General features: G+C 50.7%; 1 protein-coding gene across 2 annotated transcripts in view; it reads right to left on the reverse strand.

The window, feature by feature from the left end:
* Window positions 1-582: 582 nt before the first annotated feature.
* Window positions 583-16,436, reverse strand: part of DGAT1 (diacylglycerol O-acyltransferase 1) — a 33,496-nt gene continuing 17,642 nt past the window's right edge. For both annotated transcript variants that reach the window (XM_070748437.1, XM_070748436.1), the window contains 13 exons: window positions 16,000-16,052; window positions 14,855-14,960; window positions 13,629-13,748; window positions 13,372-13,446; window positions 11,973-12,076; window positions 9,863-9,901; window positions 9,585-9,626; window positions 6,644-6,688; window positions 6,276-6,388; window positions 4,656-4,721; window positions 3,833-3,920; window positions 2,556-2,618; window positions 583-1,581 (listed from right to left, as the gene is read on the reverse strand). In XM_070748437.1, the coding sequence (XP_070604538.1) occupies window positions 1,435-1,581; window positions 2,556-2,618; window positions 3,833-3,920; window positions 4,656-4,721; window positions 6,276-6,388; window positions 6,644-6,688; window positions 9,585-9,626; window positions 9,863-9,901; window positions 11,973-12,076; window positions 13,372-13,446; window positions 13,629-13,748; window positions 14,855-14,960; window positions 16,000-16,052 (1,061 nt within the window). In that variant the 3' untranslated portion in view covers window positions 583-1,434. The remainder of the gene's footprint in view (window positions 1,582-2,555; window positions 2,619-3,832; window positions 3,921-4,655; window positions 4,722-6,275; window positions 6,389-6,643; window positions 6,689-9,584; window positions 9,627-9,862; window positions 9,902-11,972; window positions 12,077-13,371; window positions 13,447-13,628; window positions 13,749-14,854; window positions 14,961-15,999; window positions 16,053-16,436) is intronic.

Below are 16,436 nucleotides of genomic sequence, written 5' to 3' on the forward strand. Positions count from 1 at the left end.
CAAAGCCCCTGAAGGCAGGACAAGTAACAGGTGGAAACTAATCACGAGGAAAAGCAATCTTGAATTAAGGAGGAATTTCCTAACGGTGGGAGCAATTAACCAGGGGAACAGCTTGCCACAAGACGTTGTGGGTGCTCCAACACTGATGTTTTTAAGAAGCGGAACAGCTATTTCTTTGGAATGGTCTGGAGGGGGGAGAAGGGGAATGGGCAGAGGTTCTCCAAGGTCCCTTCCAACTCTCTTATTCTGTTCTCTTCCTGGTGTAGCTGGGCCATGGAGGGGGGGGGGGGGCTTTCATAGGTGGGAATTCTGGGAGTTGAAGTCCATCCATCTTCAAGTTGCCCCAGTTGAGAAGTATTGTAGCATTCATATTATTATTATGCTGGACTCGATGGGCTTTGGCCTGATTCAGTGTGGCTCTTCCTAGGTTCTTCTGTCAATGCCCCTGGCTTCACCCTGAGGTTGGCTGACCCAGAGCCCTTCGCCAGAACCGGCTCTCCCCCTCCCCAGGGCCCCCCCTCTGGCAGGTTTCCCTGGGGAGGGTCTCCCCACACTGCCACCACCACGCAAGGACAAGAAACCTTTTGAAAATATGCTTTAATCACTTGGGCAGGTACATTCTGCAAACTCTTAAAAAGTTGCCGGGTCGACAAAAAAAACCCCACGGAGGCGTAGACCACACGCCAGGAATCGGAAGTGGCTCCTGCCACCCTCCTGGACGCAAATCCCGGGGACCCCAACCCCAAAGAGCCCCGTGGCTGTGCAGAGCTCAGGACAGAGGGCCAGGGGTGCAAAGAAGTGGACCACCCCAAGAGGAGGCTGACCGCCCAGTTCCAGGGGAAGGCAGGAGGCTGGGTGAGCCTTGGAGCCCCAGGCCCGTGAGGGGAGAGGGAGGGGAGGGGGCTGCTCTCATCCGCTGATGGGACTGGTGACGCCCCCCACCCCACCCCCGAATAAACCTGAGTCCTTTTTAAAGTGCCAGGGAGGCCGTTCCCTCCGGCCTGGCTCCCCTCTGGCCCTGCCAGGCACGGGTGGCATCAGTCCTCCGTTTCTATTGCACGGGGGGTGGAAGGCAACGGCTCGAGGGGGTCAGGTCCTGCAGGGGGACCAGCTAAGAACTGGGGCACCAGGAAGGTTGTTATTATTGCATCGGTCCAGTATATTCGCGGGCTCGAGAGTACCGGAGAGGCAGCCATCTCACACACACACACGCACACACACAAAGACAAGGTAACACACACACGCGAGGCTGCTAACACACCCGTGAGAATCGGCGTCATTGCCTGGGCTGGTGCCCTCAACAGGAGGAGGCAGCAGAAAAGGCCGGAGGGGGACCAGGCCCCCCCCCCACCCCTGCTGACCCTCAGGAGGAGGGGGGAGGCAGGCAGGACGGAAAAGGCAGTTCTGGGCCAGTGGAGTCTCCCTCTCTCTCTCTCACTGGCTCCCTTCATAGTTCAGCACGTAGTAGTCGTGGACGTACATGAGGACGGCGATAGGCTGCCCGATGATCAAGGAGATCCACACCGCTGCGTTCCCGTAGTTGCCCCGCAGGAAGCGGCTCACGAACCAGGCCAGGGGCACCTGGGGACCGGAAGGGAGGGAGGAGCTTAAAAGAGGGGTGGGAGCAGGGCTGGGCCCCTACAGGGACGGTCAGAGACACAGAACCAGTAAAAAATGTTTCATTTTTTTTTCTTTTTTCTCCGTCTGGGCTCCGAGTGCGTTTTTCCTATCGCACTAAATGAGGTTGAATGTGTGTCATTTTAGAAGACCTGCAAGTGTGTGTGTGTGTACATACACTTTATATAGTAGATAATGTCTGTTTTGGTGTGCCTGTGTGTAATGTGTATGTACACATAGGGCATAGATACATTGAATTAAATAGTATATTTGGGGTGTTCAGTGATAGTAAATAGAGAGGGAGATTGTATCTCTTCCAGGAGAGGCCAGGCACCCTCACCCAAACCCTTGACCTGAGTGGCCTCAAGGTGGCCACTTTTAGAGGTTTTAGGGTCAGTGGAATTCGACTACATTGGAATCCCTCTATATTTTGCAAATGGTTTAAAGTATTATAAGTCAGGACCCCCTCATTTGGTGGAGGGATAGAATGAATGATGCTGGGTGGCAGGAGCACATATCACTCTCTGCTGTTTTTGTGTAGTGTGCATTTGTTTTTTTTAAATTAATTTAGTATTTTAAAAAAAGTTGGCCACCTTTAACGTGACCTACAAGCCATCCCCACCCATCCCATGATTGTCAAGCCACGCCCACCTGGTCACATGGCCAGCAAGCCACACCCACAAAATAAGCCACATGCACAGTGTGGTAGTAAAAAATTTTGCAGCCCTTCACCGAGGCCACGGATGGGCTGGGGGTGGGAGGTAGCAGCCCTGAGGGTTGTCCAAAGCAGGGGTCTCCAACCCTTGGCAACTTTTAAGCCTGGTGGGCTTCAAACTCCCAGAATTCCCCCAGCCAGTCTGCCAGGCTTAAAGGCTGCCAAGGGTTGGGGACCTCCGCCTGGGAGAAGACCCCCACCCTCCAGGGCCCCCTGATCTCACCTGAGCCATCATGCCCATGAACGCCCACAGCCGGAACATCTTCAAGGGGACGCTCACCAGGTACTGCCAGGGACGAAGAGAAGGGGGGAGATCAGCCCACCAAGAGAACCCAAGCCAGCGAAGGGAGGGCGGTCACTTCCACCAGCCCGGTCACTCAAGAGACGCGGACGGAGGAGCCCAGGAAAAGGGGGACACCCACCCACAGCACCCACCAAAACGAGGCTCTTACTTAAAAGATCCTGATGGAAAGGAGGGAGGGAGGGAGGGAGGGGAGGGAGGAGGACTGTGGGATCCTTGGCACTCTGTCAGTTTGGCCGTTTCCTTGCAAACGTTTCATGACACTAATTAATATTCTCTCTCTCTCTCTCTCTATCTAATCCATATTCAATTCAATTCAATTGGATTCCATTCAACTCTGCACCTCTATCACTGTCTGGTTTAGTGCTGCAACCCAACAGGACCGACACAGACTACAGAGTAGAATCAGAACTGCAGAAAAAACAATGGCTGCCCACCTGCCTCCCATTGAGGACCTGTAGACTGCACGAGTCAAACAGAGGGCAGTGAAAATATTTACTGACCCCTCGCATCCTGGACATAAAACGGTTCAACTCCTCCCCTCAAAACGTCGCTACAGAGCCCTGCACACCAAGACAACTAGACACAAGGGCAGTTTTTCCCCAAACGCCATCACTCTGCTAAACAAATAATTCCCTCGACACTGTCAAACTATTTACTAAGTCTGCACTTGTATTACTACTATTTTTTTCTCATCATTCCTATCATCCTTTTCCTCCCACTTAGGACTGTAGGACTGTAACTTGTCCTAACTTATCCTAAGATTTTTATTAATATTGATTTTTCCTGATTGCTTATTTGACCCCTATGACAATCATTAAGTGTTGTATCTCGTGATTCTTGACAAATGTCTCTTTTTCTTTTATGTACCCTGAGAGCATTTGCACCAAAGACAAATTCCTTGTGTGTCCAATCACACTTGGTCAATTAAGCTATTCTATTCTACTCTATTCTACTCTATTCTCTATTCTATTCTGCAGAAGAACCATACATGTCATTTATGGCTGGATCTCGACGGTACACCATCCAACCAAAGGCCCAACCACTAGGGAAGCTCACTAGTGCTGATCGCTGACACTGGGGGGTGTTACTTTCTTTGGGTCACGAAACATCTCCAAGGAACCCACTGGAGGCCCCTCGAGTCCTGACTTTTAAATCCCAGATTGTGTCTGTGCAAGTGAGAAGAGAGCCAGACTGACCTCGTGGAAGAAAGCAGAGGCGAGGAAGACGGCCACCTGGCCCGTCCACTTCCGAGTCCCCTTCTTGATCATGGGCTTGTAGAAATGCCTGGGGAAATGCACAGGGTCAAGAGGGAGCCCACCCTCAAAAGGAAGAGGCAAGAGGAGCGAGGGGCATCACCCAGGCCCTCCCCGTTATGACCTCAAAGGCACCCGGGCAGTAGGAGGACTCGGGCGTCACCCAGGGAAGCCCTGCCTGCTGGGCCATAGGAAGGGTCAGCTGGGCAGGGGGCTCCAACCCTGGGCCACTTTACACCTGGCGGACTTCAACTCCCAGAATTCCCCAGCCAGCTTTGGCTTAAAAGGTGTCACGCTTGGAGACCCCTGCCCTAGAGAAGATCCGAGGACGGTGTCTGTTAGTACTAGCTACATAACTGGGTGTCTGTTAGTACTAGGTACATAACGATCAGTGGATGTTTAAATGAATTATAACACTATAGCTTTAAGAGTTAATGTTGCAGTTAGCCACAAGAGGGAGCCAGAAGCGCCCCCCTCTCTCTCTCTCTTCCTCTCTCTCATTACTCTCTGCTATTTGTGGTTTGTCTGTGTGACTATGCTGTAGAACTGTATGTTCAAATGATGGTTTAATGCAGTGGTTCTCAATCTTTCTAATGCCGTGACCCCTTAGTACAGTTCCTCATGTTGTGGTGACCCCCAACCATAAGTCTAGCGCCCATTCTCCCTGCAACGGTCGTAAAGTGTGAAAACTTGGTCAGTGTTAACTTCAGTCACTAGAACCAACGGTCGTACGTCAAGGACTGCCGGTGCTACCGACGTCTCCTACCTGAGGCACCACTTGTGGACCGGGATGTTCCAGTTCTGCCAGAAGTACGTCACTGACTCCGCATTCCTGCCAAAGAGCAGCGAGATCAGAAAGGGCCCTTCGGGGGGGGGGGTGTTTCCCCCTCCTCCCTTCTGGACTTCCAACAAGACCCCTCCCCTCCCTTCTGGTGGTCTCTCTTGCTCTCCAAGACAACGCTGGTCTACGCAGTTTTTGGGTGCAACTGAGCGGGACACAGGTGGTGGGGGGGAGGAAATAGTTGAAACTACCCCCAGAAAGCAAGACAAGGAGGCAGGAGAAGAAGCAATGGGTGGAAACTAATCAAGGAGAAAAGCAACCTGGAATTAAGGAGAAGTTTCCTGACAGTGGGAACAATTAACCAGTGGAACAGCTTGCCACCAGAGGTTGTGGGTGCTTCATCACTAGAGGGTTTAAAGATTACACTAGACAGTCAATTGTCCAGAAATGGTCTAAGGTCTCTTGCTTGAGCAGGAGAGGGGGACTAGAATCCAGAAGGAGTTGGGCAGCTTATAAATCTCAATGGATGGATGGACAGAAGAGATAGGTAGGTAGGTAGGTAGGTAGGTAGGTAGATAGATACTGTAAATAGATAGATAGACAGATATAGATAGATAGATAGATAGATAGATAGATAGATAGATACTGTAGATAGATAGATAGATAGATAGATAGATAGATAGATAGATAGATAGATAGATAGATAGATAGATACTGTAAATAGATAGATAGATAGATAGATAGATAGATAGATAGATAGATAGATAGATAGATAGATAGATAGATAGATAGATACTGTAGATAGATAGATAGATAGATAGATAGATAGATAGATAGATAGATAGATAGATAGATAGATAGATAGATAGATAGATAGATACTGTAGATAGATAGATAGATAGATAGATAGATACTGTAGATAGATAGATAGATAGATAGATAGATAGATACTGTAGATAGATAGATAGATAGATAGATAGATAGATAGATAGATAGATAGATAGATACTGTAAATAGATAGATAGACAGATATAGATAGATAGATAGATAGATAGATAGATACTGTAAATAGATAGATAGATAGATAGATAGATAGATAGATAGATAGATAGATACTGTAAATAGATAGATAGATAGATAGATAGATAGATAGATAGATACGATAGATAGATAGATAGATAGATAGATAGATAGATAGATAGATAGATAGATAGATAGAAAATAGATACTGTAGGTAGGTAGGTAGGTAGATATAGAAGACCTCCAAGGTCCCTTTAAGCTCCAGTCTGACTGACTGACTGACTAAAAACATATGAAGAACATTTGCAGGAATTGGGCCTGTGTCCTAGAGAAAAGAAGGACCAGGGATGACAGGAGAGCAGCCTTCCAGTATTTGAGGGCCTGCCCCAAAGAGGACATGGGGTCAATCTATTTTCCAAAGCACCAGAAGGCAGGACAAGAAGCAACGGATGGAAAATAACCAGAGAGAGAAACAACCTGGAATTCAGGTGATACTTCCTAACAGTGGGGACAATGAACCAGTGGAACAGCTTGCCACCAGAAGTCATTGATGCTCCTTCATAAACACATATGCAGCCAACTCACCACCAATCCCGGTAAAACTCTCGGTCACCAAACTGCAAGATCTCGGCTATGAAGTTCAAGCTGGAGTGGAAGAACCAGTAGAAGAAGATGAGCCAGATCAAGTGATTGGGAACCTGCGGAGACACGAGACCAAAGAAGGCCCATCACGGGGTCTGCAGCAGGGCTGCCTTGAGGCTTGTGGACTCCAGCTCCCAGAATTCCTCAGTCAGCGTTCTGTGGCCACCTTTGGAGAGGAGGCCCCCTTACCTTACAGAAGCAGACCCTGCTTGTGCACCACTGCCCCATACCCCAGCGGGGCCTCCTTCTCCTGCCTCCAAAATCGAGACCGCAGCCCCCGGGATTCCCAGCCAGCCCAATGCGGTACTTACGGCGAGTTTCAGGAGACGCTCTATGATCCTGGAGTAGTCCATGTCCTGCAAGCCAAGACTGGGTTCAGTCTTCTCCTTCCCCAAGGCAGCTGCCCCCATCTCCCCCAACCACTCAAGGAGACCCCCAACAGGAGCAATATTGGAGCCCTGAGTCTTCTCAAGTTTTCACAAACGTGAACTTCAACAACCCACAATTTCCTAACCAGCAAGGAAGGTGTTAGTACTGTGTGCACAACTAGCTGGGTTTGGCAATACAGTGACCCCTCGATTAGTGCGAAACGCTATACCACGGTTTTTCAAAAAATAATACATTTAAAAATAGTCCGCGTTTTTTTTTCTACACCACGGTTTTTCCCGCCCGATGACGTAAATGATGATGATGATGTAAAAATGTAAATAAATATTGTTATCATTTCTAACTATCAGGATGACTAAGTGTCTTATTCAATGTGTACAGTACAGGTAGAGGTAGAGGTACTGTACAGTACAGTAATTAAGGGGATGGGAAATGGTAATTTGTGGGTTGAAAGTGTTGGGAATGAGTGGCATACAGAAGAATGAATGAATGACTGAGTGAATGAAATTCAAACACAGGTGAGGGCTGGGGTTTTTTATTCTGTCATTGTTTAAGTGCTTTTTACGGAAGGAAGGAAGGAGGGAAGGAAGGAGGGAGGGAAGGAAGGAAGGAGGGAGGGAAGGAGGGAGGGAAGGAAGGAGGGAGGGAAGGAAGGAGGGAGGGAGGGAAGGAAGGAGGGAGGGAGGGAGGGAAGGAAGGAGGGAGGGAAGGAGGGAGGGAGGGAAGGAGGGAGGGAAGGAAGGAGGGAAGGAGGCGGGCATTCTAAACGCCGAGAAGCTGTTGCCGCCAGCGCTGCTGCAAGAGGACTCGTGCCCCAAGAAAGCCGGTGAGAGGGGCGAATCGGGCGGACGGGGGGGGTAGCGGCGAGGAGGCTGGAGGCGCTGGGTGGGTGGCCGACATTAAAAACAACCATTGCCAGCCTCCGCACTTTCGTCGCTCCCCGGCTCCACCATCTGCGCATGTGCAGCCATGGAAAAAGGGCGCGCATGCGCAGATGGTGTGTTTTTACTTCCGCACCACTATACTGCAGAAAATCGATTAGTGCGGGAGGTCTTGGAACGTAACCCCCGCACTAATCGAGGGATCACTGTATATAAAATAAACCAACAATGTATGCTTACATGTATTGGAACACTATTGCCTTAAGAGCTACTGTTACGGATGGCCACTAGAGGGAGCCAGAAGCTTGATTCCTTCTCTCAGCTATTTCTCTGCTAGTTTGTCTGCTGTAGTAAGAACTGTGTGTCCAAAGGATGGTTTATGTATTTGTAAGCTGGACAAGAAAGACCTATAGTTTTGTGTATGCATTGACTGATTTGACTGTAGGACTGTTCTTGACCAAGATATTTGTCAAAGTAAATAATACTTTATACACTTTAATGTATCTGGATTGTATTACTGAGCCTATTACTTGTATCTCTGGGCTGTCAGCTGGACATTGCTAGGCCTCCATGTTTCCTCTGTGTAATTGTAACTTTGACCACTCAGAGGTCACTCTGCACCCTCCTTAACAGAAGGCAATGGCTGAACATTCCAGGCAGCTGAAGTCCACAGGCCTGGAATTGACCTCCAGGATTTGTGGCTGCTCCCACACTGGAGATTTTTAAGGAGAAACTGGACACAGCCATTAGCCTGGAGTGGCCTAGGGACCCTGCTTGAGCAGGGGGTTGGACTAGAAGACCTCCAAGCTCCCTTCCAACTCTTGTTCCTATTCTAGTGGCTGGGTTGGGCTGTTTCCTGTGGGCTTGAATTGGGCACTGTTTACGTCTTGACCAGTGGCCCCGTCTTAGTCTTGGAGTTAGCCCAGGCTCATCTCCTGGGTGTTGAGGGGGGGTGGGGGGGGGTATTTTGTGGCCTTTTTGTTGATCTTCTTGAACTCTTGGTTGTTTTCTTGCCGATATTTTATTACCCAATTAGAAACGTCCTCTGGGCTAGAAGGGAAGGAGGTTTGCAATTCTAGCACAGGTGGTGGTTATTTATTATGCATTTACTATTAGTTCAATTTGTATGCTGCTCAACTCCCTAAGGATTCTGGGCAGCTCACAGCTAACAAAAACAATGCATACAATATTAATATGAAAATATCCAGAAAGAGAACAATTTTTAGAAACCCATAAAATTTAAAACCCACAATAAATAGTTTTTCAACACTACACGGCCTGCACTGGTTGCTGATCAGTTTCCGGACACAATTCAAAGTGTTGGTGATAAAGCCCTACATGGCATTGGACCAGAATACCTCCGGACCCCCTTCTGCCGCACGAATCCCAGCGACCGGTTAGGTCCCACAGAGTGGATCTTCTCCGGGTCCCGTCGACCAAACAATGTCGTCTGGTGGGACCCAGGGGAAGAGTCTTCTCTGTGGCGGCCCCGACCCTCTGGAACCAACTCCCCCCGGAGATTCGAACCGCTCCCACTCTCCTCGCCTTTTGCAAGAGCTCGAAGACCTATCTATGTCATCAGGCATAGGGGCAGCTAATGCATCCCCTTTTCTGACCACTAAAGTTATGAGTGGGTAGGTTTGTGTAGTATCGGTTGGTTTTAAGAAAATGGGTTTTAGCTACAGTTTTAATTATTAGATTTGTTTCTGTACTGTTTTATTGTTGTTGAGAGGGTCGGCATCCAGATCTAATAAATTATTATTAATCATTAAGGCCATGCATATCCTTCATGGGCGGAGGTTCCCTACTCTGGCGCATGGAAACACCTGCAAGACAACCACCAAGCTGAGAGAGGGGCAAGAAGCTCTCGTTTCCCCCCTGAGCTGCCCCTGTCCTCCTCTCATCCACACGGAAGCGGCTTCCGGTTCTCTGGGCCTCCCCCAGGACCCCCCTTCAGAGGTGGGGGAAGAAGAGCGGAGCTTACCCGGAAGGGCTTCATGGAGTTCTGGATTGTGGGCACCATCCACTAGAAGAGGAAGGGCAGAGACAGGCTGAGTTATGGGTCACCCTGCCCAGGCCTAGCCAGCCCCAGACTCCGGCCCACCCTTGGGCAGGAGACAATGGGGCCCCATCTCCCCAGGGGCAGAGAAATCCCAGCCCTCGGAGAGCCTGGCCCATCAGGGGTACAGAAAATTACAGACCCACGTCTCTCTTAAGTGCAAGAGGCCAACGTGCCACAGGGCCCACAACCACCCCACTTACCTGCTGAATCAGCCCCACCAGCAGCTGCAGGAAGAAGAGCTGCAGGAATAGAAAAGGGTTTTATGATATTGATTATTTTATATCAATGGTTTGTTAATTGACTTTTTAAATGTTTATATTAGATTTGTAATGCATTGTACTGTTGTTATGTTGTGAGCGGCCACAAATCTTTGGAGAGGGGCGGCAGACAAATCGGATAAAATAATAAGGAGGAGGATGAGAAGGAGGAGGAGGAGGAAGAAGAAGAAGAGGAAGAAGTAGTAGTAGTAGTAGTAGTTATTAGATTTGTATGCCGCCCCTCTCTGAGGACTCGGAGCGGCTCACAACAATAGCAATACAATAAAAATCTAATGTTAAAAGACCAAGTTAAGAAAGCCGCTACCATTAAAAAACAGGCAAGCTACACAATCGCACCACACTCACGTCCTACTCGTCAGAAGGGGGAGGGGGCATCAATCAAGGAAGAGGAGGAGGGGGAAAGCCAGGGGGAGTGTATAAGCAGCCAAGCAGGCCCTGCTCCAGCCCAACCACTCCTGGGGAATCTCTATAACGTTCCAGCTTTGCAGGTTCCGTAGCACCGGACCATTTCCACAGAGACCGTGGGCCGGACCTCCCTGAAGCTGCCCTCCGTGCTCTGGCTGCAGAAGGGCCCGGCTGAAATCCCCTCCGGCCTCGACTGGGGGTCACTGCAGTGGTTCTCAACCTGGGGGTCGGGAGCCCTTTGGGGGTCGAAGGACCGTTTCCCAGGGGTCGCCTAAGACCTTCATGGGACAACACAAAGTCCCCCTGGTGTCAGGAACCAAAGCTCCTATTCTGGCGCCTTGGAACGCATTTTCTCCATCCGACCAATCAGGCGTTGACAGAGGGGGTGTTTCCTCTGACCTCCCTGCCAACCAGCTTCAAGCTCTGTTGGGAGAATGGGCGCTGGGCTTATGGCTGGGGGTCACCACAACAGGAGGAACTCTATTAAAGGGTCGCAGCATTAGAAAGGTTGAGAGCCACTGGTGATCGAGGCGCATCTAGTGTCCAACTCGTCTAAACTGAGCTTCCTGCGGTGAAGGGGACAGGTGGCCTCCCGCCAGCCTATCAGGACAGAGTCCTTGATGTACGGCCAGAGTTTAGCCCCAAATTTCCGTTGCTAAGTGACCTCTGCTCCACTTTGCGACCATTTTAAGGGAATCGTTGCCCTTAAGTCAGTAAGTGAATCTGGGCTCTTTCCCCCACTGCTCGTCACAAAGATCATCAAATTAACCCCAGGACACTGCGAGCATCATAAATACGGGTCAGTTTCCAAATGTCTGGATTTTGATCAGGGATGCTGCAATGGTCATTGTTCTGGTCTCCGGCTAAGGCCACTGATAACTGTAATAAAGGATTACTAAATGCGTATATTCATAAAACACAACATCATCGTTATTTTTCTTTCCTTTGTTCCACACTGAATCATCTCAGCAGGCAGTGCTAATCTCTTATCTTCAACTTCGGTATGCAAGGCAACATCAAAATCATTCCACAAGTCATTCTAAGATTTATGGCTAGTCAGAGTTAGCCCAGAGTCATAAAAACTGCAATTAAAAGCACACGAGGCATAGCTTACATTCGGAGCTGCTTGAAAAAACCTCCACATTTCTTAACTGCAGATTGACAAATCTTCTCTCCCGCTGACACCCGGATGTGACGAATTGATTACTTAATTGATTAACCCGTTCCTCTCCTTAATATTTCTTCCCTGACACCTGTTCTCTTCGCCTCTGCAAGCGTCTGAAACAAGGATTTACCCATCCAGCACCTGCTTCTCCTTCACTTGAATCTGAACCCATAGAAACGTCCTGTGGTTGGTCTCCCACTTCTCCTTCTGCCTCTACATCAGGCCCTACCACTAATTCCTAACCACTTTCTGAATCAGAATCTGAAAAATCCCCACATTGAACAGGAGGAGACACAACAGTCATTAAAGGCGCAAATGGTCACAGGTCGCGTTTTCAGTCCCGTTGTAACTTTGAACAGCCAGTAAACACACGGTTATAAATCAAGGACGTAGCTGTACTCAGGCAGGCCTCCCTCCCCTCCTCCTAAGCCCCCTGCCCCCCCTTCCCCAAAGGAGGCTCACCATCTCGAAGAGCCTCCGCAGAAGGAAGCGCTTCCGGATCCGAGGGGAACGCGGGAAGTTCAGCTCGTAGCACAGCGTTGGGGCCAGCAGGAAGTAGTACAGGCCTGCGGGGGGCAGGAGAGATGGGGGGGGCAAGATCCTCATTGGGAGATGAAAGCGAAGGGGGGGAGGGGGAGGGGGGGAGCATGGGCCACGTGGGCAGAAACACTGGGGGGCATGGTCACCCTCCTGCTAGCCTTGCTTCGCCTTCTTGCCGGCCTGACATTTTGCAACCACAGAGGGGGGGGCATGGGGGGGGTCTTCTCTGGGATCCAAACAGTGTTGGCCCAGCGAGGAAGGGGATCCCAATCCGGCAATTTCTAGGTTAAAAAAATGCCCAGACGAACCAGAGGTTTGGAAAATGCCCTTCCTGTTTGCCTGTTGTGCTGTTTTTTGCCCTCCGGAGGGGGATTCATGGAAGCTTCCCAAAGCCCCAGGGGGCAAAAAACAGCACAAGGGGCAAACCGGAAGGGCATTTTTCTGAATTTCTGTGGGGGGGGGGGGTTTGCCTCTGGGGCTTCAGGGAAGCTTCCTTAAAGCCTCCAGAGGTCAGAACAGCTGTTCCCAAGGCTGAACAATCAGCTCTTTAGCACATGCATGCGCGCTGGAGCTGACATAGGGAAACCCCTCACGTGCCTTGATCGAAGGGTATAAAATCCTGCAGGGGACAGAAAAGGTGGATAGAGAAAAATTCTCTTCTCTATCCCACAATCCTAGGACGAGGGGGCCACTCCCTAAAGCTCACAGGTGAGAAAGTGAGGACAAATCAAGGGAAATATTTCTTCACCCAGAGGGTCCTTGGTTGATGGGATTCCCTTCCAGAAGAGGCCGTGACAGCTGTCAGCCTGGAGAGCCTCAAGGCAGGATGAGACAGATTCATGGAAGATGTATCATGGGTGGTTATTGCAATGGATGTCCATGTGCCGCCTCTATGTTGGTTGACGCAGGCAGGGTTCCCTTGGGTCCCATTTGTTGGGGGTCCAGGGAAGGGGAGGGTCTTGCCTTCTCTTCCTGCTCAAGATCCCCCTGGACAATTGGGGGGCCACTGTGGGACACAGAATGCTGGACTCGATGGGCTTTGGCCCCATTCAGCAGGGCTCTTCCTAGGTTCTTATGTGCCCCCTGACATGGCTCCATGTGCCATCACGGGCATAGGGTCTCCTGCCAGCTGGACTAGAAGACCTCTAAGGTCCCTTCCAGCTCTATTCTGATTGAGTGAAAGTCTACTCTCGGTCCAAAGAATGACCCATGGCGGGTGGGGGGGTATCGGTCTTTACTTATTAATCGGAGTGGGGTGGATGACCCCCCGATGGCCCACCCCCAGAGCCCCCCGCTCAGTTCCTGCCCCTGCTCTGCTCACCTCTGTAAGTCAGGTTGTCGGGATAGGTCACCTCTTGTGGGCTGGCGTTCCCGTTGGCCTTCTGTGGCCCTGAAGCTGGACGAGAGAAAGAGTCAGTGGTCACAACCCCCTGATCCTGTTAGAGACCCCCTTGCTATGCCCCCCAGGGAGCCCCAAGCAAGCTCTTCCCCCTTCCTTCCCCTGGACATCATCACAAACAGGGGGGGGGGAGGCTGGGGGAGCCAGAGATGACCAGAGGAGCCGCCCCCTGCGCTCACCTGTGCCTCCTTGGGCGGCTTTCGCAGTCCTCCTCTCCCGACACCACTTGTTGACGTCCCGGAAGGAGAAGAGCTTGAGGAAGAAGATGGTGTGGACCGAGAGGGCAAAGATGGCTCCGACTGCGGAGGAAGGTGGGGAAGAAGAGGGTGAGAGGCTTCCCTGTGGGACGGGGTGGCCCCACAGAATTCATGGCCGTGGTGAAGAATATATACCAGTGATGGCGAACCTTTATTTCCTCAGGGGCCGAAAGAGCATGCACACACGCTATTGCACATGCGCGAGTGCCCACACCTGTCATTCAGTGCCTGGGGAGGGCGAAAACAGCTTCCCCCACCCCCTGGAGGCCGGAAACGGCAGTTCCCCAACTTCCGGTGGGCCCAGGCTCCAAAGGCTTCCCTGGATCTGGGGGAGAATAACAACGCCCTCCCCCATCCCCCTGGAGGCTCTCTGGAAACCAAAAACACCCTTCCAGAGCCTCTGTGTGTGCCAAAAATCAGCTGGCCGGCACACACAGGGACGTTGGAGCTGAAGTAGGGCAATGGCTCACATGCCAGCAGATATGGCTCCACTTGCCACCTGTGGCACCCACGCCATAGGTTTGCCATCACTGATATAAACACTAGTGGAAGCTGAACAAGGAGAGAAGAAACTTAGAACTAAGGAGAAACTTCCTAACAGTGAGAACAATTGATCAGTGAAACTGCCTGCTACTAGAAGTTGGACAACCACTTGTCCTGAATGGTCTAATCCAGGGGCAGGCCAAGTTGGCTCTTCTAGGACTTGTGGACCTCAGCTCCCAGGATTCCTGGATCAATCATGCTAGCTCGGGAATTCTGGGAGTTGAAGTCCACAGGTCATAGAAGAGCCCACTTTGCCTGCCCCTGGTCTAGTCCAAGGGCCACCAAACCTAGCAACTTTAAAACCTGTTGGACTTCAACTCCCAGAATTCTCCAGCCAGCTATTCTGGGAGTTGGAAGTCCACACACATCTTAAAAACTGTCAAGTTTGAAGACCTCTTGATCTAGGCCATCTCCTGCTTCATTGGGGATTGGAATAGATGATCTCCAAGGTCCCTTCCAACTCTTGTTATGCTGTGAAGTCTGACCATGCCGGCAGGAAACTAGGAAAGAATGCCGCCCCGTCCATGAAGGGCTGCCCCAGGATGCCCCCACCCCATCCAGCCCGTCCGCACGAGACCCCCGTCACAGGAAGGGAGGGCACCCACCTGGAGTGATGGAGGTGACTGCCAGCACCACCAGGGCAGGGAAGCACAAGACCATCAGGAGGTTGAAGGTGTGGAGGAGGGTCCCACTACGTTCCGATAGGGAGCCCTGAAGTCACAAAGGGGAGGGGCTTAATCGGAAGCCCCCACCCCACAAACAAAGGCTTGAGTGCAACCCAGACCCCACCGGGAAATGGCGACTCTGTCAAGGCCTCAGTTCAGTCTTTCCCAGCCTTGGCCACTTGAAGATATTTGGACTTTGACTCCCAGAACTCCCCAGCCAGTGTCCACACATCTTCAAGTGGCCAAGCTTGGGGGACACGGCCTTAGTTGATATCCTGCCCAATCAGGACTCCCTGACTCTTATTTAATAGCACATATATTAACAGCGGCGAGATTAGACTTTGTGCATAACTGGAAAAAAGAAAACACACCAAATGATCAGAAAAATGTTAGGATTGTGCAAAATTATGCAACCTGACATTGGAATGACAGAATCAACCCGGAAGAGAACATTATGACGCATGGGGGGGAACTTGGACTGAAAAGAAAAAGGAGCTAAAATGATTTTAAAAGAGGGGAAATGGTATCAACACAAATGCAAAGGCGGATTTATATGAAGCTTGTTGACTTTGTTGTTTTTATGTCTTTTTTGTTTGTGTTTTGTGTTTTCAATCATTTTTTTAAAGGACTTCCTGGAGGGCAGCTGCCTGTCAGATGTGGAAAAGTGGCATCAGGCATGTCCAGTCGTGGTGACATTAACACTTGTGGATTGAAGGCCACAGATCTTAAAAGTTGCCAAGGATGCCCTACATCCCCATGCGTGCGTGCCAGAGATGCAAAGCTGCGCGCAGCAGCTCCAATTTTACTACTGGTGTAGCGTCCTCATCCGTAACGGTAGGAACCCTGACACTGGTGTAGCCCTCCACTTACAGCCGCAGCTGATCCCAAAATGTGTTGCTAAGTGAGAGGGCTGTGAAGTGAGTTTTGCCCGATTTTATGACGTGTCTTTCCATCGTTGTCAAGTGAATGATAGCAGTTGTTGACATTAGTCAAACTGTTGTTGAGTGAAATCGGGCTGCCCCCCCCCCCCATTGGCTTGGCTTGTTGCGAAAGGAGGCCCCCCCACACCCCTCACCCCCGCTCACCACTGCAAGCTTCTTCTCGACGTGGAGAGCCACCAGGGCGAAGCCGTTGGCCGCTGAAAAGGAAAAGGACGTGGGACTCAGTCACGGTCAATGTGGGGCCACCTGGCTCGGTGGTGCAGCAGTCAGAGTGCAATACTGCAGACTACTTCTGCTGACCACCGGATGCCAGCAGTTTGGCAGATCGAGCCTGACCACTGGCTCCAGGTGGACTGAGCCTTCCGTCCTTCCAAGGTCAGTAAAATGAGGACCCCAATTGTTGGGGGAAATATATACTGACTCTGCAAACCACTTAGAGAGGGCTGGGGAGCCCTGGGAAGCAGCCTATAGGTCTACGTGCCCCCAAGGACCTCAGGCTTCCCTCTCCACTAAACCTTTCTGCTGGAAGGTCCCTGTAACCCTCTCCATTCATGTCAGAATCCCCCCCCCCCCGAGCAAAG

This window comes from Erythrolamprus reginae, chromosome 3 (genome assembly GCF_031021105.1).
Source record: "Erythrolamprus reginae isolate rEryReg1 chromosome 3, rEryReg1.hap1, whole genome shotgun sequence".
In the NCBI taxonomy this organism is placed as follows: domain Eukaryota; kingdom Metazoa; phylum Chordata; class Lepidosauria; order Squamata; family Dipsadidae; genus Erythrolamprus; species Erythrolamprus reginae.